The 23,430-nt window shown below is 47.5% G+C and overlaps 1 protein-coding gene across 2 annotated transcripts in view; it reads right to left on the reverse strand.

Annotated features, from left to right (window-relative positions):
* The window catches only part of PNCK (pregnancy up-regulated nonubiquitous CaM kinase), a 165,454-nt gene that overhangs the window by 41,790 nt on the left and 100,234 nt on the right, over window positions 1–23,430 (reverse strand). For both annotated transcript variants that reach the window (XM_083159020.1, XM_083159019.1), the window contains exon 3: window positions 15,883–16,014. In XM_083159020.1, the coding sequence (XP_083015146.1) occupies window positions 15,883–16,014 (132 nt within the window). The remainder of the gene's footprint in view (window positions 1–15,882; window positions 16,015–23,430) is intronic.

Genomic DNA, 23,430 nt, shown 5'->3' on the forward strand with positions numbered 1-23,430 from the left:
CTCTTTCTGACAAAATCCTTCTTAGATGGACAAAATCATGTGCACTGCTGGGGGGAAGATGTAAAATGTGCAGAGAGAGTTAGATTTGGGGGAGTTATTTTGTTTCTGTGCAGGGTAAATACTGGCTATTTTTACACTGCAATATAGATCTCACTTTGAAGTAAAACCCCACCCAAATCTAATTCTCTCTGCACAAGTTAAATTTGCCCCACCTGCAGTGCACATGGTTTTGTCCATCTAAGAAGGATTTTGTCAGAAAGTGTGAACTAGAATAAGGCCCACAGTTTGTTAAACCCTACACCTTGCACTTTTTTCAATTTTATGGACACTTGTTTTTGAACATGTTTACATGCACTTTCTTCATTATGTACACCAAAGGCTCAGGTATACGGCAAACATTTTACCAAAAAGTTTTACATGTCTTGTGTGAAGACACTTTTGAAAGTTCTAAGATTGAATTTTTGTGAGTAAAAAAAAAAAGCAATGTTTTTTTTTTTTCAAATAAATTAGTGTGGTCTCTACTTTAATATGCTAATCTTTTTTTAAATGGTGGCCCTTTTGGTGTAATGGTGGCCCTGTTTTGTGACCTCCCCCTTGGTAAAGCCCTTTAAAAAGGCCTTTTCTTATGTAATCTATAGGAAAAAACAGGTCTTACTCGGGTGAAGTGTAAACGGGGCTGATCCGGCATTTTACCGGGTAGCACTGCAGTGGACATGTGTCCAAACCGCCTTTGAACCGGGTATAATTTACCGGGTCTGACCCAGGTTTCTAGTGGAAAAGGAGTATGACACACACAGCCGAGTACGCATATATATGACACACACAGCCGAGTACGCATATAGAATCTATATATAGATTCTATATGCAATGCAATGAAATTCCTGTGGGCAGGAATTTTATTTTTACCCCATTTGGGGTAATTTACCCCTGTTCCCTGACCACTGACCTAATGCATGTTGACGCTTTTCATGTGTCGAACTTTTCGTTCTCGACCAATAGTGGTCGACCTTTTGACTGTCGTCCTAGACACTGTTGACCTAATGACCCATACCCACTGGGAAGTGCTGGCCTGTGTATGGTCTACCATAAAGGCTTTGGTTGCTGTGGTTACGGATTTATGTGGAACCTTTACTCATGAAAGGACCCATAAATAACCAATACGCTGATACCAGAGGCTGCGGCTGTACACATATCACAGAGGCATTATCATAGCAAAACCTCAGGCGACTGTCTGAAGGCTGAACCTCTAGCACAGGCTTTGTAGCTAGGCTTTTAATAAGATGTCAGTTCATAATCAGAACTGTAATTTATCAACCTCACAGAGCAGCCTGAATATATAGCACAATGTATAATCCTGACTTGTTATGAATATTAAGGTTCATATCCATGAGGAATATAAATTACATGTTTAATCTGCCACTTATCTGCAGTGCTCTCTGTACAGTGAGATAACGGCCCTCCCGCTGTGCTGCAGTCACACAACATGCTATTAATGTGTGTTACAGAGGGCACTGACAGGGAACAGCCCCTTATTTCAGGCCAAGCTATAGCAATGCCAAGTGCAGCAGCAGTACACTACCAGCCGGCATTATTCTAGTCTGCTTCTTCTAGATAAGGGTTGCCTACTTATCAGTCTCCACTCTGGGAGAAGCCCGGACAGGAGACTGTAAGCATCACTTAGGGGGGCGGGGCCTGATGTAGACGTCATCAAGCCCCGCCACAGTAATTGCAATTTGCGGGTCATCGACGAGGGGGCAGGGCTAAATTACACGATTTGCATCCTTAGCCCCGTTCCCTGCCCAAAAAGCCGTGAATCGGCGATCATCAAATGCTTTCTCCTGCAGAGGAGGTATGAAGGATGTGTCAAAAGGTGCCCGTACACTTGTCCGATTTGGGCCGATTTCCCCCAATACAGACAGATCGGGCAGAGAAATTGGCCCAAATCGGATGTGTTTGACATCCCCACCGACCCGATGTGCTGTCCCGTGCGCATCGGGTCGAACCCTACAGATTGAACCTGTTGCAGGTTCAATCTGTTGGATTGGACCCATCAGTGGCACATCGCGGGTGCTTTCCAGCACCCACGATGTGTTGGTCCAATCCCTAGGTGTGTGACAGCGGTGAAGCACTGCTGTCACACCCCTATGTGTGAAGCTCCACTGTCACACACCTATATGCAGCAGCGGGGTCCGGGCTGCTGAATTTGAAAACCCTGGCCGGATGCCGATTGGCTGAATCTCAGCAAATCAGCATCTGCCCAGTGTTTTCAAATTCAGCAGCACTTCCGGCGCTATTCACCGGGTGCAGGAAGCGCTGCTGAATTTGAAAACACTGGGCAGACGCTGATTGGCTGAATCTCAGCCAATCAGCGTCCAGCCAGTGTTTTCAAATTCAGCAGTGCTTCCTGTGCCGCCACCCGGCAAATATCGCTACTAAGTTCCCATCTGCCGCACAGACCCGCAGGAACCCCGTTGCCCGCCACATGCCGCAGGGACCCCGCTGCCCACCCAGGGACCCCCCTGCCCACCCCATGCAGCTGACAGCTCCCCAGGCATATACATGCAATAAATCGCATGCAATTTATTGCATGTATAATTTGGCACATCAAGTGCCAAATCGTAAGCAGCCTCCCGGGGAGCTGGTGGGGGGTCTTTCAAGGGCAAAACGTGTCAGCCTAGTGTATGGGGGCCTTTAGTTACACAACACATCGCATGTTACCGAGGGGAATCTGGGCAAGGGGCGGGACTTCAGACGGGCGGTGTCTCAGGCACTCGGTAAGCTGCAATCTTCATAGTTTACAGGACCAACCTGAATTGGCCCCTTAGTGTACTGACCCTTGCTACACACAAAATGACAGTGGTATAAATAGCAAGCAGGCTTACAATAAACATTTTTGGATGCTTTATGTAAGCCAAACAAACCTTTGTAGTTACTAATGGTACCAACATTAACCTTTCAGGTTTAAAACCAGAAGTCAGGCAGACGCGGCCTACAGTTTAGCATCACAGGGGCGTAGGATGCTGGTGATACGTACCTCCCATTCTGAGGCAGGAGGTGATGCCTCATCCCTCAGCTCAGACAATTCCGCATGCTGGAAACGTGAGGAGATTTTGGAGGTTATTCTGATCGGAGCGGCCAAACGTGCGTACGTTCGCCATTACCGCACGCTAGCCGTACGTGGCCGTTAGGGTTAAGTCCACCCACAAATCAGCCGCTTACGTACGGGCAGAAATACCGTAGAAGGGGAGTGGCGTGCAAATGAGCGTACGGCAACGTACGCGGACGGGCCAGCCCTTGCACTCCGACAACAGGCGTACAACTGAGCGTACGGCGCCGTGTACGGCCGTCTTTCCTCCGTCTCCCCACCGACTTCTTGCGGAGATCTGAGCGTACGCCAGTTTGCACGGACGGGTCCCTATTGTTTTCAATGGAAAACTCAGCTTATGTCACCGCTCGTGAGAGTGAGCGTACGTCCGTGCACGCTGGCATACCCTTCACATATATGGACCTGCAAATCTTGCCTCTCAACTACTAATCTGACAATTGATTAATTAATCTATTTGTTATTCACTTATTGTTTTCTATTAACTCAATTGTCTACCTTAATAAAGACCTAATAAAACTACATTTGAACCCACATTACATGTATATTTGTTATGTTCTAATGTGGCATTTTAATCACTATCTATGTGTCCCCATATTGCTGTTACTTTTAAATCAAGTTATGTTGGTGTTTCTGTATATGTACTAAATTATGTACGTAATTACTTTGTCCAAAATGTGTAACATGTATACCTACCCTGATGTTATGTGTGATGTTTTAATCGAACAACATTAAACATTCATGCATTTTCACTATGTGTTATTTTACTCAAAAACACACACATTCACACATCAATCATTACCCCTCACCTCAAATTACAAGTATAACTTACAGTACACATCTGTATGTACCTACCCTTACACGCCCTGTAACATTTATTATTAAAAACACAGGCAATTTCGAACTGTAATCAAACTTTTATTTGAGACAAAAATAAAAAGGGGGGGGGATAAATAAAAAATTAAAGGCGGGCCTCCAGAAGGCCAAAAAGGAGCTGGAGGTATACAAGGGTCAGCATGATTTCCCGCATGAGGGCTGCCACCTCCTCCTGCTGCTGTTCAGTGTCTGTAATGAAGGGATAAAACAAAAAATTAATATATAACATACACAAATGTTTGTTGTATTTGTACATAATAAAAAGTTCAGAGTTATGTGTGAAGGCCACATACATTTAGAAACTACATTGAAGATGGGTCTGCTGTAAACACAGTACTAAAAAATAATATGTTAACACACACATACTGTACATAGTAAATAACATTAATTCAATTACTCCTTCATCAATGAATGTATGCTGTATCCCAATTGGTACTTTGTTTTTGGGGGACTGTCCTCTAACCTCACAATTAGCCTGTGCTATTTAAGGGTTATGACATATATATACACACACCACATGAAAAGCCTGTGTTTGTCCCTCTGCCCCTTACTCTGGAGGAGACCTCACAGTCCTAGTGCTGCCTCTGATTAAAAACCCTCCTATGACTAAGCTGCTGCTGCTGTTCTCCATGGACCTGAGAAGCATGTAATGAGCTCCACCAATCAGAGCTCAGCACAAACTTCTCAGCCTCTGTCCTCTGGTGCAAAGTGTCATGGGACTTAGTCAACTCCCAGAAATGCACTGCACACTTGTGCAATCAGTGTGCCTTGCCTCCCGATGCTCAGCACCATAAATCATTGTCATATTGGCAGATAGGTGAAGCTGCAGCACTACCCCACCCATGGCCAAAACATTTAGCTAAAAAAACAAAACATAACTTAAACATTTTCTTTAAAAAAAAAAAAATGACAACCACAGGGGGCCCCTAGCTAGAGGGGTCCCAGGGGCACTGACCCCTTGCGCCTCCATTATAATCCGGCCCTGTGTTGCACATCATGCTGGGAACTGGAGTTACCCAACACCTGGAGCCACATAACTACCACACCACTAATGTCGGATATCTCATTGGATGTACTGTTATGTCAATTATTCAAGGGGTGAGGCATGGCCACACTCAAAAAAACCACCAAGGGGAGCCTTGTTCCTGGAGAAGGACAGGACACACCTCATGGTCGGCCTGCAGTGATATGTTGCAACTAATGTTGATGTTGGATACACATATGTGGTTGTTGTGATTGTTTATGTGTAGAAATGTGTAGGTCAACATTAGACACATTATTTACTTACGGCTACTTGAGCCATCCTGGGCGCCGCTGGTTGGCTGTGCAGTGGTTGGGGGGGGCAGGAGCAAGGAGGATGGTCCTGGAGTTTGGACCGAGGTAGTGGGTGTGACTGGGGAGTGGAGAGGTTTGGGGGTGGGTGGTGGAGAGGTGTAGGGGGGTAGGAAATGGGGTGGGGAGGGGGGGGGGGGGTTGTGGAGGGGGTGGGGGTTGTGGAGGGGGAAGGGGATGGGGAAATGGTGTGGGTCCAAACTGCACCCATTGTCTCCAGTGTTTGGGAGGGGGTGTGGGTTGGGGAGGGGGTTGTGGAGGGGGTGGGGGTTGTGGAGGGGGTGGGGGTTGTGGAGGGGGTGGGGGTTGTGGAGGGGGTGGGGGTTGTGGAGGGGGAAGGGGATGGGGAAATGGTGTGGGTCCAAACTGCACCCAGTGTCTCTTCTTCTTCCTCCTCCTCCTCTTCTTCCTCCTCCTCCTCTTCTTCCTCCTCCTCTTCCTCCTCCTCCTCCTCCTCTTCCTCCTCCTCTTCTTTCTCCTCCTCCTCTTCCTCCTCCAGGGCTGCCTGGTCCCGGGCTGCCTGGTCCCGGGCTGCCTGCTCCCGGGCTTCCATACGTGCCCTTGCCCGTGCTGAAATGTTCATGTTGATGGCATAGAAATCGAAGATTGGGTTTCATAAAAAAGGGGGAAAGAAAAATTCACATTAGTCATGCTCATAACCTTCAAAATTATCATTGCTGTGATATTTCAGACATTTATCATGCAAACTATTTGATATCCTACACCCAAAAACTGATCAACTACTTAAACCCCCCCTATACACCCCCTATACACCCCATATACCCCCCATATACCCCCCCATACACCCATATACACCCATATACCCCCATATACCCCCCATATACACCCCCATATACCCCCATATACCCCCATATACCCCCCATATACACCCCCATACACCCATATACACCCATATACACCCATATACCCCCCATATACCCCCCCATACACCCATATACCCCCATATACCCCCATATACCCCCCATATACCCCCCATATACACCCCCATACACCCATATACACCCATATACACCCATATACCCCCCATATACACCCCCATACACCCCCATACTCAGAAACATATTTATAAAAAGTACACAAAACATTGCTAAAAAACGCTGACATACTGGTAATCAAAACTTACATCGGGCAATATGGCGGCGAAGGCTGCTGAGAAGAACCGGCTGCCGCCGGCGCAGGTCTTACCAGCGCCGCTCAACCTGCCCCAGGCTTCTGCGGACGCCGGTCGTAGAGAAGATGAGGCGGCGGGCAGCAGTATACGCCCGCCGCTTGTCGGCATTACTGACATATGGGCCCCTGGGCCCCAGGTGACGGTCCATCACTTCCACCAGGGCCAAAAGCTCTGAGGTGGAAAAGGGCCTAGCTCTTGGACAAGTCATATTGGCAATGGCGCAGTTATTAATTGCAGGTACATATATCACTTTTGGTGCTTGCTGATTGGTCGAAAAAATTGTTTGTTTGGTATTAACTTTATTAATCCCTCTTACATTAACAAACTGGATGCGAATAGAAACTTACGCGGACCGTTCCGATATACACACACCACAACCAACAGCATGCATTCAATGAACAGAGAAGTACTGTATTTACAGTGTGCGGAAAATAATACACGCAACCCTCTACTGATAACTACGCTGCTTAAAGGGGGCACGATGCAACATGTTGCTGTATGACAAATTCATACACATTACATATGTAAGGAAAGCATTATAACGTGATGTTTTGAAATGTGACTCACAAAGCATACACGAACTCCAACAGATACCAGCTGACAACACTCGTCATTGGAATGACAGGTGCCCACATTTCACGATGTAGCACAATGCTCCACAACCTGTGTATGTGCATATTCAGGTGTTTGGTCAGGTGCGTTGAGACCTGCGTAATTTAAGCGGCAATTATCGCGGGAAATATCGGCGTAAATTTGCATCTATATTGCGTGGAAAAATATACGCCCCCTTGTTCATGGCGGGAAATTAACATATAAATATTCAGTCAGATGCAGGCCACAATTGCTGCAAACATGTCTGACTCTGACGATTCAGCAGCAGAGGACGCTCTGCAGAGAGCACAAGCAGAATCCCTGCTTGAAGCATTACAGAAGAGGGAACAGGAGCGGAGAAGGAGGGCCCAAGAGAGGAGTAGCCTGCAAGATCAAGCGGGCCCCTCAGTAACAGGCCCTGGTGAACCTCCACCAGCTCCACAAGGGCCAAGCAACCAGCCAGAACAAGAGGTTGCATCTCTCCAAACAGGTGTGACCCAGCAGGTGCATGGTGAGAGAACTGGGGCCACCAGAAAACGTGCTGCAACATCGAGGGTGAGGACTGAGCAGGATACCACCACCAGAAAGAGAAACCCTGCATTTGTAGAGGCCGAAATGCGAATTCTAGTGCCCAGGGCACGCGAATGGATTGAGTTGGCAACCAGGAAGCCGGGTGCCAGTGCAAGGAGAAACCTTTGGGAGAAGATCACAGAGGAAGTGAACCAGGTGGCACCAGTGGTCAGAACTTGGGACGCGGTGAAGAAAAGGTTAGTGTGTTTGTCAGGGCAATTTTTCAGCAGTCTCCAGCAGGAACTGAGGCCCTTATTCTAGTTCACTCTTTCTGGCCAAATATTTCTTAGATGGACCAAACCATGTGCACTGCAGGTGAGGCAGGTGTTACTTGTGCAGAGATAATCAGATTTGGGTGGGGTTTTACACCTGCCTCACCTGCAGTGCACATGGTTTTGTCCATCTAAGAAATATTTGGGCAGAAAGAGTGAACTAGAATAAGGGCCTCAGTTCCTGCTGGAGACTGCTGAAAAATTGCCCTGGTCTTTGTCCCCCTGATAATGTCATATGTGTGTACATATGTTACATGTATGTTTTGAGACTAATAGAAAGGTGTGTTTGTAGATAGTGCTACACTTCAATGTCACATGTGAACACAACCATGTCTAATAACCCACATTGATATATGAAACATGCACCATTGGTGTGATGTGAGGTTATGGGCACAGTTCTGCTCATGTGAAGTATGTGATGGGACAAGAGAAAGTGTGTTTTTGAAAGAGTTGTTGTAACATGTTCCATATGATGCTACTGAAACAAGAATGAGCAAACTGTGCACATGTAGCTGGTGAAAAACTACACATCCCAGTATGCCATTCCATAGTTAAATTACTCCATAATAACCACATTGTCAAGCTATGGTGAAATGTGTAGTTTCACACCAGGTGGAGGTGCCTAATTTGGCCATGGATGATGTCATTTCTGCATAGTGATGTATGTATGTGCATTTAGTGGCCTAATGAATGAGATGAGACACTGAAATGCCTCCTAATTGAGACATGAATGTGTGTGTGGGACACATATGGCAAAAAAACATAAGATCACCCACACTAGCAAATGTCACGTAGCTAGGGGTACCACATAGTCCCTTTAATTCCGGACACATATTAATTACACAGGTTCTGTGGCTGGCTGACTTCAAGACTCCACTTCACCTAATTTTAAACTGCCACAGAACCTGTGTAAGTAACATGTGTCCGGAATTAAAGGGACTAGGTGGTAACTCTACACGTAGCACAGTGGTGCACATATCTCATGGTGATATTTGTATTTTTAAACTTGTAGGTGGACTGACTTCAAAAGTGCACTGAAGAAGAAGATGACTGACCGGTACAACCACAGCATGTCCACCGGGAGAGGTCCTATACCTGACCATTTGGAGTATACCCCCCTGGAGCTGGACTCCTGTGACGTGATCGATGTGGCCGAGGTCAGGGGGATCTCCAATATGGACAGTGAGCTCCCGGCGGAGGTCTTTGCTGCTGCTTTTGATGGTAAGTCACAGTAATGCATTGTATTTAGAAAGATATTTTTGATTGCGTATGTGATGGTGACATTGTTTTCAATTCTTATCCTAGAAGAAGCAGAAACACAGTATGTACCGGCAGCATCTTCCTCTGCAGAGCCACAGGTGGAGCAAGTGGTCCAGCCTCCACCAACACGTCGCCCCCAGCCCCAGCCACAGGAAACATGGACTGAGAGCCTGTTGGTGACGCTGGACAGGATCGAGCAGCAAGGGGTGGATGCTGCGATCCGTCAGCAGCAGGTGGCGGATTTTCTGGCGGAGTGGAAGGCCACAAACCAGGTGCAGGTTGAGGCCTTGAACCGCATTAATGAAACTCTGGCGGCTGGCATGCTAAGCATTGGCCAACACCTCAGCCGCCAGAATGAACTTCTTGCGGAGCAGCTGTCCACCGCCAGGTCCCTAAGGGACAATCCCCCATCTGCTGCCCCACCCCAAGCTGCTCCCCAACCTTCCACCTCGGCTGACCCTCCTGTGTCGACTAGTGGAAGACGCCGCAAGGCAGCTAAGCCAAAGGCCCCTGTCCCCAAGGCCCCATCTAAAAGGGGCAAAAAAGGGCCCAAATGAGACCTGGTTCACTTCCTCTGTGGTTGGAGGCCAAAGGTTTAAATTGCACTGGACATCCGCTTCCTGAGTTGGCCATCGATCCATTTGCGTGCCATGGGCATGAAAGTTCGTATTTTGACCTCTACAAATGCAGGATATTTTTTTTTGGTGGTGTGTATCTTGCTTAGTATTCACCCTGGTTGTTGCAGTACGTATTCTGGTGTCCCCATTTCTTTCACCATTGCATTTGCAGGGTAACACATGTTTGGAGATATGCAACCTCTTGTTCTGGCTGTTTTATTATTTGTGTGTCTATTTTATTTGTTTATTTGATTTCTCACATTAAAGTGTCAAGCTGTGATGCTGAACAGCAAATACATTTATTTTACAAATTAAATCTAAATTGTGGTATGTGTAATTTCTTGTGTGAAACAAATACTAGATTTATGTGTACTTACTGACCAGGGTATTTTTGAACATTTGTTGAAGTGTGGTCGAAGTTTCCCATGTGTAACCCTCTCCATGGCCATTCCCATGTTCCTATCCAACTTTTCCCTGCTAATTAGTTTGTGTCAGCACATGTGCAGAGCAACTTAATAGGTGAGAAAGCAGTTTGTGTGCAGGTGAGGTAGCTCCTACAGTAGTAGGTAAAAGCAGGTCCAGAACAATGCTTTCCTCATGGAGTGGGTGAGGCAGACAAACAAGGGTGAAAAGGTACATTTGTGTAGGAATGCATATGTGTCCTCCCTAAAAAAAGATGTGTGAATGGGCCAAACATGATAAATTAGCTTGTGAACAAACATGCCTAACTTTTTAAATATATATGATTTGACAGTGTCATAAGCAGATGTAGGAATCCTTTGTTAGAGAGATGAGAGTGCAATAATGTGATTGGTGGCATCTTACATCCAGAGTGTAGTCAAATCCAAATCATAGCAGATGAGATAGTGGTACAGGTCATTATTTTGGGTACTATACAAAGATTGTGTGGAAAATAGTGGTCATGGGCTTACAACATTGCTGAAACATCCTTTGTAGGTGTTAGATGTGGTTTATGTTATTGTATCCTAAATACAAAACCTATGTTAGTATTAGAGTGAACACGTTGACACATGTCGACTTGTGTAGATTGAGTGTGCTACTGCGTAAAGTCTATGAAAGCACGTAGTGAATGTGTCTAACTGTTTAGCAAATACCTACCTTAGCGTATAAAAAGATTCGGTACTTGAGTTATCCGGGCGCCCGATTTCAAAATCGGGTCGGATCGGGCACATCGCATCGCATCGCATGCGACCATCGAGGGGACACAGAATACCGTCCCCTCGCGGGGCTCACTTCGCTCGCCACGCTTCGGGCTCGGTGGCTCGCTACGCTCGCCACAGGTTTATATCCAACTCCATGCCCACTTGGATAGTAGGGGTATGAAAAGGACCCCTTTTTCCCATTGAATTCCATGTTAAAATGGACTCAGTCCATTTTAACATTGATTCCTATGGAAAAATCGGGTCATCGCATCCGATGGTCGCATGCGATGCGATGCGATATCGCATCGCATCTGATTGTATGCCTTAACTTAAGGCATACAATCAAAAAATCGGGCGCCCAGATAACTCATAAGTACCAAAGATTCTTACCTTAAATTAAACAAACCTTTAAATGTGGAGAAGTATAAAAACATAAGCTTCCAATGTGTTGGCGTGCTGTGTGTGTGGCTTGCAGGTAGTGAAATCATGCTTTGGACTTAATAGACTGCAGCATTGCTTATTACATTCAGGTGTATGTGTTTGAGTAGTAATCAGCGTAAATTAGCCAACTCAGGCGCACGCTGGCATGCGGTATCTGTAGGGGTGGTTTGAGCTGGCGGTTGGCGGCCGCCTGTTTGGTGTCCGAAATGAACGGTGCCTTAGCCGATCGTGCCTTAGTCCGATCATTTTTGGTGCACACCCCCGTGTACGCCCATATTTACGCCCATTTTCCCTCATTATTTTGGCCGCTCCCATCAACACGCCCCTATGCCGCCCCATTACCCGTACGCTCGCGTACAGGTTTTTTCGCACGTTGAGACACCGGCCGTAAGCGTTGTGGAGTGTTCGCGCCGGCGCATTAGCGTATCTGCACATGCGCAGATCATGAAAAACCCCGGGACGTACGCGTACGGCCCGGCCGCTCCAACCAGAATAAGGCCCTTAGAATCATAGACTGTCTGTTTAACATGACACTAGTGCGAGCAGGAGGTACTGCATTACACATCCCCCTGCCTGTATACAAACACATGGGGATAAGCAAAGGCCCGTTTCACAGCGAGCAATGAAATATAAATATTACATCTGAGAGATTCAGAGGGTTCTCCAAGTTAGATGCTTTGCTAGTGGTTGTTATAAAAAGCACCAGCGGTCGTGCACACACATTGGCAGACTTTTGCATCTATATTATCCTAATTTGCAGTAAACTGTTTATGTATGTGTATAACCTCTGAGACTGGGCAGATGAGACAACACATTAACCCCTACCATTCCAAGCCAGTCCTGGTGATATGCTATTGGGGTGGGAAACCACCTTACCCCTTTTAAGCACATCCTAGGTATGGCCATCGATGTGGACACCATCGATGGTTGATATCGATGTCGGTAGTAAAAATGGTGATCGTTGCCAGCATACTATGGGCCCAATTCAAACCTAATATCTGGGCTGCATGTTTTCGTAGCCCAGCGATCAGGTTAACGTTAGCCCGCCGACCGTGCTTCCCCCGCCCATGTACATGGCTGGGAATACTGACGTCAGTGTCCCCCCACCCAATGGCTGTGGAATGCCTGCGTTTTCTGGGAAACGGACAGAAAATGCTAGGTAACCACCCCCAAATGGCCTCCACCTGTCAAACAGCCTGTGTATGGCCAAAGTGCACATGCGCGGCCATTGGATAATCGCAAATGCTGCAAATTCGATTGGGTCTGAATCAGGTATTATGTAATGGATGGCCATGAATGGTTTTGTCCAATGATGGTAATCCCTTTGTTTTATTAACAGGCTCATAGGCTAATCAAAACCTGTGGGTGTGGCTTCACAGGTGTTAGGGGTGGACACTTTGGGGAAGTAAAAACATATATATTTGGTTATGCTGTGCCATTGATGTAGGGAAACCATTTGGTAACCATTTGGTAACCATTTGGTAACCATTCGGTTAATGGCAAAAGTATTCTATTATGAATCATTGGTGGTCGATGGCCATCTCATCCTGCTATGCTAAATCAGGCTTGAAAAGGTCTCTAGTTACTCTGGGGGAATTTTACTAATGTGTATTGTGCTTCACATGATGTTGCTATGGGCAACCAATCAGATCCTGGTGGAGATTTTCTAAGCGAAAAATGCGGTAAAAACCCCGTTATCTGGGTTTTTACCGCATTTTGGGATGCTGTAAGCATCCCCCGCCGGGTTACTGCCCCTTAGAAGCCTATGGGCTTCTACCTCGACCCACCGCCACCCCGCACCGACCCCCACCGCCTTGCACCGATCCCACACTCCCCTGTGTCCGGGCAGACCTGTGACTTCCTCCTCCCTGCACTGTTATCCTCTTCCCTGCACTGTAATCCTGCCCCCTGCAGCAGCAGCAGCATAAACCGGGTAAGGGAGGGACGGGGGTTAGCCGCCGGGACCTACTGACAACTAAAGAGCTGTCCTTTGCCATAATTATCGAATATGTTAGAGCATATGTGATAATTATGTCGGCAATGGGTGGCGAAGGTTGGGCGCGGATGTTAGTGCATCCTGCCCTCTCTGTCTCTCTCAATCTCTCCCTCTCAATCTCTCCCTCTCAATCTCTCCCTCTCAATCTCTCCCTCTCAATCTCTCCCTCTCAATCTCTCCCTCTCAATCTGACCCTCTCAATCTCACCCTCTCAATCTCACCCTCTCAATCTCACCCTCTCAATCTCAGCCTCTCAATCTCTCCATCTCTACCTAAAGGAATGTGTATAAGGGGCCTGGTGTAACATGTAATAGGGGCTCTGTTTGTGGCAGCTTGTAATGGTGTTCTGCTGGGTGCAGTGTGCAATGGGGGCTCTATCTGGCATAACTTGTTAAAGAAGGCTCTGTCTGGTGCAACATGTAATGGGGGCTTTGCCTTGCAGAGCGTGTTACCAGGGCTATGCATGTCATAACATGTAAAAGGGGCCTCTGCCCGATGTAATGTGTAAATGGGGGCTCTACCTGGAGTAACATCTAAAAGGGTGCGCTACATGGCGTAATGTATATTAGAGGCTCTACCTGATGTAATGTGTATAAGTGGCACTACTATCTAACGTCATTTCAATAAGGGAGACTACTGTGCTGCGTAACATGAATTGGAATTATTTTGTGACCGCCGCCCTTCCCCATGAAGCCCTATCTTTTTGACGACCACCTTTGGCAAGCACTGTCATTATTTTAAATATGGTGAGAGGAGGTAGCAATTCTCTTTTTGGCACAGAGCACCAAAATGTCACTGTCTCTCTCCCTCCCTCTCTCTCCCTGACACTGTCTCCCTCCCTGACTCTGTCCCCTCCACCTATTTGCTGGGCAGCGGGGTGGGAGAATTAGAATAATAATAAAAAAAAAAAAACACTGGCCGGACACTGATTGGCTAAGAGCGGCCGGACAGTCTTTTCAAATATAGCAGCGCTTCCCACCCCACTGCCCAGAAAATAGTACAAGCGACCAGCCGCCGCTGCCGGATCCCCGCAGTCTGGACCCCACTGCCCGGACCACTGGACCCCGCTGCCCAGATGGAAGCAAACCGGGATGCCGGGTAACTACCTTTCACACTAGCCTGTTTCGTGGGCTGGTCCTGGGATCAACCCTACTATCTAGCAGGGTTGAATTCCTGGTAAATTTTCCCGGGAATTTGGACCGGGAACCTTGCACACCAGTGTTAGTTGTGGGTTGTTCCCGGGGCCAACCCGGGAATTCAGGCTGGTGTGAAAGGGGTATCAGTCTCACTCCTTCCTTTAGAAGCTTTAATTGTATGTAACTAATGTTCTGCATTTTATTTATATATAGAACGCTGGCCTTTGTTTTCGTACTTTCTGTAATTCAACATTATCTTTACATTTAATTTCTGGCTTCTCTCTATATTCTGCTCATTGTAGGGAATGTGGAAGCATGGAGAAAACCAAATCAATTCCATTTTTAACTATTGCAGGAATACATGAATTTTATTTACACAGATGGGATGAGCAGTACGTTGGCAGCTGTAGGTCAGTCGCTGTACCCCAAAAGCCGCAGCCTGTTGGACATGCCGTTGACATTTGGCGGCAGGGATGAGGAGCATATTTAGAATATGGGTACATCAGGGCCGGATTAAGGTCTGTGGGGCACCGGACAACAAAAATTGTTCACCTCACCTCAGACCCCCCCCTCCCCCCCACCAGTCCAGCATGATACAGGGTGTGACCTGTGCAGCGTGGTCCGTGCACCCGTCTGCGATGGAGACCCATTAACAAGCTCCTATCCCAGCGCTGGAGTTAGTAAACTTAATTCCTGGTCCAACTCTCTGTATCCCCCTGCCTGCCACTCACACAACCCCACTCAGCGCCGTTGGACAGCGCTGGCCACAAACAGCCTTCTGGTTGGCTGCCGGCCCCCATGGGGCTGTAATGGTGGGACAGATTGTGGGGCCCGGCCTGTGACCCCCAGGAATTGTCCTTGTGCTGGGTCACTACCTGGCCGCAATCATAGTGGAGATGGGCAGTGTGCGGGTGCAGTTAGCAGGCCCGCGATCTTTGCGTGGCTGGTGGGATTGTGACAGGGGTGGATATAGACTCTGTATCTGTGCCTGGTGTAGTGCTGGGGAGGCAGCGGGGTCCCTGCGGTGGATAGGCAGTGGCGCAGGGACGCCGCCACTGACTGTCCAGCTGCCACAGGGACCCCCTGCCTGCCCTGCACTGCCCGGACCCCGCTGCATGTCAACCACCCACCACCACAGACAGGTGTGTGGGGGCCCCTTATATGTGGGGGCCCCAGGGAGAGCGCCCCTGTCGCCCCATGGTGGATTCGACACTGGGGTAAATACACCTGGCCAGCTTGTCCTAAGGACAATTCGGACCCGATTTCCCTTGAGCTCCCCCAGCATCTCCCTGGTCAAAGGCCCCTAACCAGCTGTACCCAATCACCCCCTTACTTTTTCAGAACGACGATCTCATTCTCCACCACTGCCTCCTTCCCGCGGAGCGCCTTTTTCGGGATACATTTCAGTGCTACCAATCGCTCGGAATCTTTTTCTTGAGCCAGAACTACCTCGGAGAAAGCTCCCCTGAAAACATGAGACATGAAATTAATGTCTGTGCAACCTGCAGTGCTCATTTACTAACATTACACTATATATACAAAATTTATGGGGGAAAACAGCCGGTACCAGACTTTGCAGATCAATGCAGTGATAAGAAGACCTAGTGTCACTATGGACCTATTCTTGTCATATTATCAAGTTTGTGTTATCACTGTTTCAAATTGTAAAGTGCAACTGAATTTGCTGCCCTATATAAAAAAATCTTATGCAGTGATAGGTGTCCTTGTTTAGGGGTGTGGCTAATCTCAAGAGGTGGTGTGGCCAGCTGCCACAGAGGTTTGGCTTACCCTTAGAGAGTGCAATATCAATATGTGTATATAGTAAATACTGCTAGTTTATGCATGATAACGTACCAGATTAATAATGGAAATGCACTGTTGTCAAATACACCATTGTCCCAAGAAAGGTAGCCCCCCCCCCACCCCGCTCCCCCAGCAGTGGGACCCACCAGGGGTCCCCCTGTGAGCCAGTCTAACCCTGGCTATATCATACCTCCCAACTTCTATGATGATGAAATAGGGACACTAAAGGGGGCAGGGTGTATGCATACGCGGCTTATGCTAATTAGCCACAACCTCATTTTCATACGAGAATAGACGCTGTGTTATATTGGGGGGTCTCCCAACTGCCACCCCCCGCAGCGGGACAATGCCTGCCGTGGGTGGGACAGCGGGACAGGACCCGAAAATCGGGACTGTCCCGCTGTAATCGTGACAGTTGGGAGGTATGTTATATATTAGTGCTGGCATGGAACGTATAGGCAATAACACTAAGACATCTAAATTGCAAAATGATTAATTGATTTAAAAAGGATCTGCATAATTTTGTAAGTAATCTCACCCAAGTAAGCCAAGCTGAATTTTGTATCTGTATAAGTAATTCTTCCATTTGCAGTATCCGGCTTTGTAATGTGATTTTCTTTAGCAAAACAAGGGGATTATTCAGACCTTGGGCCAGATTCTCTAAACTTCAAAATTGATAAACTGGAGAGTGATAAACAGCCAGCCAAGCAGTTCCTGTCTGACATGTCACAGGCTGAGTTTGAAAAATAACAGGCAGGAGCTGATTGGCTTGCTGTTTGTCACTCTCCATTTTATCACTTTTGAAGCTTAGAGAATCTGGCCCCTTATCACACAGCTGCGAATACGCAGGCCAGGCGATTATCGCTATACAAACAATGCTAAGCAGAGGTAAATACCAGCAGCATTGCGTTCCATATACAGCAGAGGTAAATACCAGCAGCATTGCCTTTCATATACAGCAGAGGTAAATACCAGCAGCATTGCCTTCCATATACAGCAGAGGTAAATACCAGCAGCATTGCGTTCCATATACAGCAGAGGTAAATACCAGCAGCATTGCGTTCCATATACAGCAGAGGTAAATACCAGCAGCATTGCGTTCCATATACAGCAGAGGTAAATACCAGCAGCATTGCGTTCCATATACAGCAGAGGTAAATACCAGCAGCATTGCGTTCCATATACAGCAGAGGTAAATACCAGCAGCATTGCGTTCCATATACAGAAAAGGTAAATACCAGCAGCATTGCCTTCCATATACAGCAGAGGTAAATACCAGCAGCATTGCGTTCCATATACAGTTTCTGTTTCAATTAATTCATTAGTCTTTTATAACCCCCTAGAGCTGTGAAAATGGGATAAACAGGGGTTATCGCTCATTGTTACATTTACAGGAGAAGGATCTTTAGGATTTCTCTCCACTGACCCTTCTGACACATTGATGCTGAACCTAGACACAAAGCAAGTGATTCCGGTTGATATCGGACCCCTACAAAAAAATTTTTTATTCAGCAGCCCATCTATGACTACAGCCACATGCAAGCCCTCATGCTGTCCACTCTGCTACATCGCCGCCATCCCTCTTCCAGCACCCTATGTGTCATCGCAGGTGGAATGCGACATTGCGCTCTAGAAAAAAAGCACTTGGGCACTATAAGATGCGAAAGGATGCGATGAGACATTGCATGAAATTGTCGCATCGCATCTGATTGCACAACTGTATGTGGTACATTAGGGTGAAGTTTTCATACCACAAGCAAGACAAGTCCTTGTCCAGTAGGCTTCAGCTACTCCCATGAGGAGATGTCATCTTGACAAAGATGTCTAATTCATATAAATCAGGCACAGAATGTCGCAGCGCAGTGCAGCGCAGGGTTTTTACTGCCTAGTTAATGATTCTCCCAGTCCCTCATGTTCCATGTACAAATAGCCTACGTGACAAAGCCCCCAGGCTTTTTAGTTATCCATAGTTGATGTGACAATCTCTTTTCATTTATGGATGTCCTTAAGTGCAACCGTTTTCCATTGTCTGTTATTTATTTATCGGTCCTGCATTGTGTCTACTGCGCTTTCCACTCATAAAACTTTTTCGTTTGAATGCGAACAGTGTGCTGCAGGTTCTCTCTTGTACATGACCAGGGGCCAGAATTGATCTCTGTTGTGCGACTTCGCAGATCGAGCGAAGACTGAATGTTCGTATGGATTGAGTATGGATCATAAATGCAACTTGGCCGGAGTTGACTGACAGGAAATTGGTGTTTGGGGGTGGTAACCAGGCATTTTCATGGAGGGTCTGATAAAAACGAAGGCGTGCTCGGGTGTTTTAATGGAGGAACTGTTGTGTCAGCGCCATTCTTGATCAGCCTGTCTCTCTTGCAGATGACCGGTAGAGTCATACTTACTCACATTTGCACAGACTGCTCATATCTGCTGATATTTTCGCAATTCATTTGCAGATTTGCACAGGGCGGGTATTATTTCTGTCTGAGTGGCCGCTATTTATACTCACAGACATCTGCAAACTTGTAAATGAGCGCTCAAGTCTGAACTAAGCCTTAGCTTCTGTTCTTCTAGTCTCTAGGTGGGATGTTCTAAATTCTGCCACCCCTCTTTGCCAGACATCACCAGTTATCGCATCCATACTAATGGTATGATAAAAACTGTCCTTTGTGATGCGTTGCCGTCCCTGGGCGCAGAGTGACGGTGCCTGCTATGGGTCCATGCTGGGAGAAATTGGAGACAGATCCTTCACACAGTGCTGCGGAGAGAAGCCCACGTGGCTTCTATAGGGTATCGCCAGCAAAAGCTGATGAACCCCCTCCGCAGTGGTGCCCGATGGAGGGATATTAGTGCGACAAAAACAGTTTTTTTTTACCACATTTTGGGGGGGGGGGGGTGAGGTTGGTGCTGCTATGCTAACATGAAGCAGGCAGTGACATGATGGGGGAGGTGACTGATAATGTTGGGCCTAGGGGTGACCTGGCACCTAAATTCACCCCTGGTAGGTGATATCATTATACCATGCGGTGAACAGTTCGGTACTCTTTACCTAGAACGGCACCCACGATTTTGATCTTAGGCATCGCAAGGTAAAAAATCGCGTCGGTCGCATCGCATGTGGCCAAAAAATCGCATGCGATGCGTCCGACGCAATTACCGCGATTTTACATAGGGAACAATGTTAAATGGCCCAATTGACCCGATTTTACATAGGGAACAATGTTAAATGGCCCACAGACCCCAAATAGCCATCCTGAAGTGTGAAATGTCCCCCCCAATTGTTAACGCCACCCCACAATCAACGTCAACCTGAAGCGCGGTGAGCGCAGCGAGTCTGCGAGGGGCAGCGGTATGCATCCTCCAACCTTTTCATACCCCCACTATCCACGTCGGCGTGGAGTTGAGAATAGAAAGTGTGGCGAGCGCAGCGAGCCACCGAGCCCGAAGCGTGGCGAGCGCAGCAGCCCCGCGAGGGGACGCGGATACCTTCACAGGTATCCGCGTCCCCTCGCGGGCTTCACAGGTATCCGCGTACGCTCGCCACGCTTCGGGCTCGGTGGCTCGCTGCGCTCGCCACACTTTCTATTCTCAACTCCACGCCGACGTGGATAGTGGGGGTATGAAAAGGTCGGAGGACGCGTCTGTGGGCCATTTAACATTGTTCCCTATGTAAAATCGCGGTAATCGCGTCGGTAAAATCGCATGCGATTTTTTGGCCGCATGCGATGCGACCGACGCGATTTACATTTTAACATGCATTTTAACATGGAACACAATGTGCGCGTAAGAACTGTTGGTAATCTTTACCTAGAACGGCGCCAATCGCGGGCATCGCATCGGTCGCATCGCATGCCATTATAATGGCATGCGATGTACATGCAATGCCCGCGATGGGCGCCGTTGTAGGTAAAGAGTACCAACAGTTCTTACGCGCACATTGTGTTCCATAGCCATAGGAACAGCTGGAAGGCCCTGTGTACCGTCACTCCGTGGTAATTGTTCCACGCTGCGTCTTTCCAAGCTGCCCACCTGTGACTTCCTGCTCTCCTGAAGGGACAGCCACCCACTCACTGTATGCTCCCAAGCCCACGCTCCCTATCCAGCAGTCCGCCTCGTTAGCAGGGTAGTCTGCCATCATCTCCCATGGACGATTGCACTCTGTGGGAGGAGGAGGGCAGTGACAACGGCACCCAGCCAGGCTGACATGATGGCAGGCAAATAAGGCGGAGGAGGATAGATATTGGATTAATCAGCTGTATTTTAGTGGAGGAAGGAAAGACATTGTGTTACACACAGATAACTGCTGATTCCTGTGATCAGAGCTGCCTCACGGCGCACGCTGCTTACTGTAAATGCCTTGTACATCACCTAAGCACGGATGACTGGCCTTCCTCCCCTCCCCTGACACATCGTGGGCAGAAGGAGATAATTAAGACAGCAGGAGAATAGGGGGGGAGACAAAGCAAAAAAAATACAGCTTATGCTCGACAAAAGCAAAAACCTGTAATAAACTATGTCTTTTCACGACAAGCCAGAGAGTGGTGATGTGACTACTCCTTGGAATGAACAAATTGAAATAAGCTTAAAGATATGAGCAGGGATATAGGGCTCAAGGGCAGATCTATGCAGCCAATCAACTCCTAGCTGTCATTTTGGTACTTGTGTATTATCACGGCACCCACAATATTAAGTCACACGATTTTTTATAGCATTGCATCGCATGCCATACACCCGATGCACTGCGATGCGATGTAAGCCCCCTATACGATGTTAAATTGTATAAGCACCCTAATGGGTCCTCCGACCTTTTCATACCACCACTATCCATGTCGGCGTAGAGTTGATTTTATATAGTGTGGCGAGCGCAGCGAGCCACCGAGCCCGAAGCGTGGCAAGCGGACGTGTATACCTGTGAAGTAATGCTATATAAAATACTATACACTATATAAAATCAACTCCACGCCGACGTGGATAGTGGGGGTATGAAAAGGTCGGAGGACGCGTACCGCCGCCCCTCGCGGGCTCGCTGTGCTCGCCACGATTTGGGTTCACGTTCATACTGGGGGTGGCGTGGGGATGCATTTAACATTGTAAGCACCCATTAGGGTGCTTATACAATTTATAATCGCATCGCATGCCATATACAATGCCATACAATTTTAACATTGTATGACATTGGGGAACATTGCGGGACATCGCATCGCATACCATCGCATGCCTTATGGTCTGCGATGCGATGGGCGCCGTGATAATACACAAGTACCGTCATTTTTTTAAACCTAGAGCGGGATGCTCTCTATCATCCGCGGCTCCACACCCCCCCCCCCTTCCGAAACGTGGCTCCTGATTGGCCACTAGGTGTGAGAAGCACTCAATGTAAACAACTACATTCAGCACTTCTCGCTGTTCTTAATGGCATCGGGAGTGCATTTAGGTTTTTTTGCCAAGTACCTGGATTCTACATGAAACAAAGAGGACATGATCCACACCAAGGAGCTGGTAAGTATAATTTCCTTCAACAGGTACCCACAATTGGATTCTACTGGACAAGAGGACAGAGGACAGATGCTGTGGGTCAAGATAATGTAGGTAAGTATCACTATGTATTGGGGGGGTGTAATAAAATTGTACTAATCTGGGGTGTTAGTGTCCTTTTATTTAGCTATTGGTTCTGCTGTGCAACAAAGAGTCCCAGCTTGGCCATTGATACCCTGCATGCTGGGACTTGTGGTTCTCCAAGTCACAGTATGCGGGAAAGGCTTGCTGGGACTCATAGATCCACAACAGAGACCAAAATTTAACTCTTTATTTTACACAATTGCTATCTGCTATCAGCCTGGTGCCCAATGCCCTGGGGCACTGGGGACAGCCCCGGGCTTTAGCCTGGGCAGGGTTAATCCTGGAGGGGGGGACCCCTTCATTGGGGGAAGTCCCTACTCCCCCAGGGTCCTTTCCCAAGCTGACTGGTCAGGGCGATAATGGTTTTGTGTAAAAAGTTTGCCATTACCCTGCTGCCTGGTTGGGCCCGGTGTTGGTTCTCAAAATACGGGGGACCCTTAGAAATTTTGCCCCCGTGTTTTGGGAACCAGGACTGGCCCTTGAGCCTGGTGCTGGTTTTAAAAATTCTGAGGATCCCCTAATTAAATTGTCCATCAAAGTAGTGTGTACCCAGCATGAGACACTGGGGATCTGAGGACATTAGGTTGGGTCCGGAGAGACATAGGAGGGATGAGCCAATGGTAAACCAGTCTGCACCTAATGGGGAAAAATTGAAGGGTACCCCAAAAACATAAGTGGAAAGAGCCCTGAGATTTCGGTTGCTGGCCCTGGACAATGGAGTAAATATCTGTGTAGACTGTCTCTTCTAGTTAAATAACCAGGTATTTATAACTGTACTCTGTAAACTCCGGAGGGTTTCTCTCTGTGGTTGTCTCTTCAAATAAGTGGACAAACGAATCATAAGAGTTCCCCGTAAGCTGCATCCTGCCTATCCTGCCGATCGGTAAATGCAGTTGGCGAGACGCAGGGAAAAGATGAAAACAACAAGAGTCATAATAAAGGTTCTGCAGCCATGAAGTGACAGACAACAGGAGAGTGTGTGTGTGACAGCTCTGTGTGAACCTTTCTCCGCTCCTGTCCCTCACAGCATGTTCCAAATGCAGCAATTCCATCTGCAGGGTGCAAACACCCTCTAATCTGCCACGTTCTCTCTACAGGACAGGAGCTGCTCACAGTGGTCGTCCCCCCTCCCCCACTAGCATGTCTCTCTGGGCTGCAAGCTTGCATGTGAGGCTTTGTCTTCATGAGAGATTGTATTTATTCCATTCTTTACTCACACACCAGGGTTAATTGGCTATATTTAGCCTGACATCAAGCTCAGATTGTCTGAATTGAAGGATGAGAATTCCCACAATGTCATGTTGCTGTCCTCAGAAAACGGACTGTATTTTAGGATACCCATGTGCTGGAGATTATTGACAAACCGGCTGAAGGAACAGTAAAGATTGTTTGGTTTCTGGTCCTTCTACTTTAATGTGGCACTTAGAGTTTTTCATATTGCACCACTAAAGCTCCTCCC

This window comes from Crinia signifera, chromosome 9, assembly GCF_055691185.1.
Source record: "Crinia signifera chromosome 9, ASM5569118v1, whole genome shotgun sequence".
In the NCBI taxonomy this organism is placed as follows: Eukaryota; Metazoa; Chordata; class Amphibia; order Anura; family Myobatrachidae; genus Crinia; species Crinia signifera.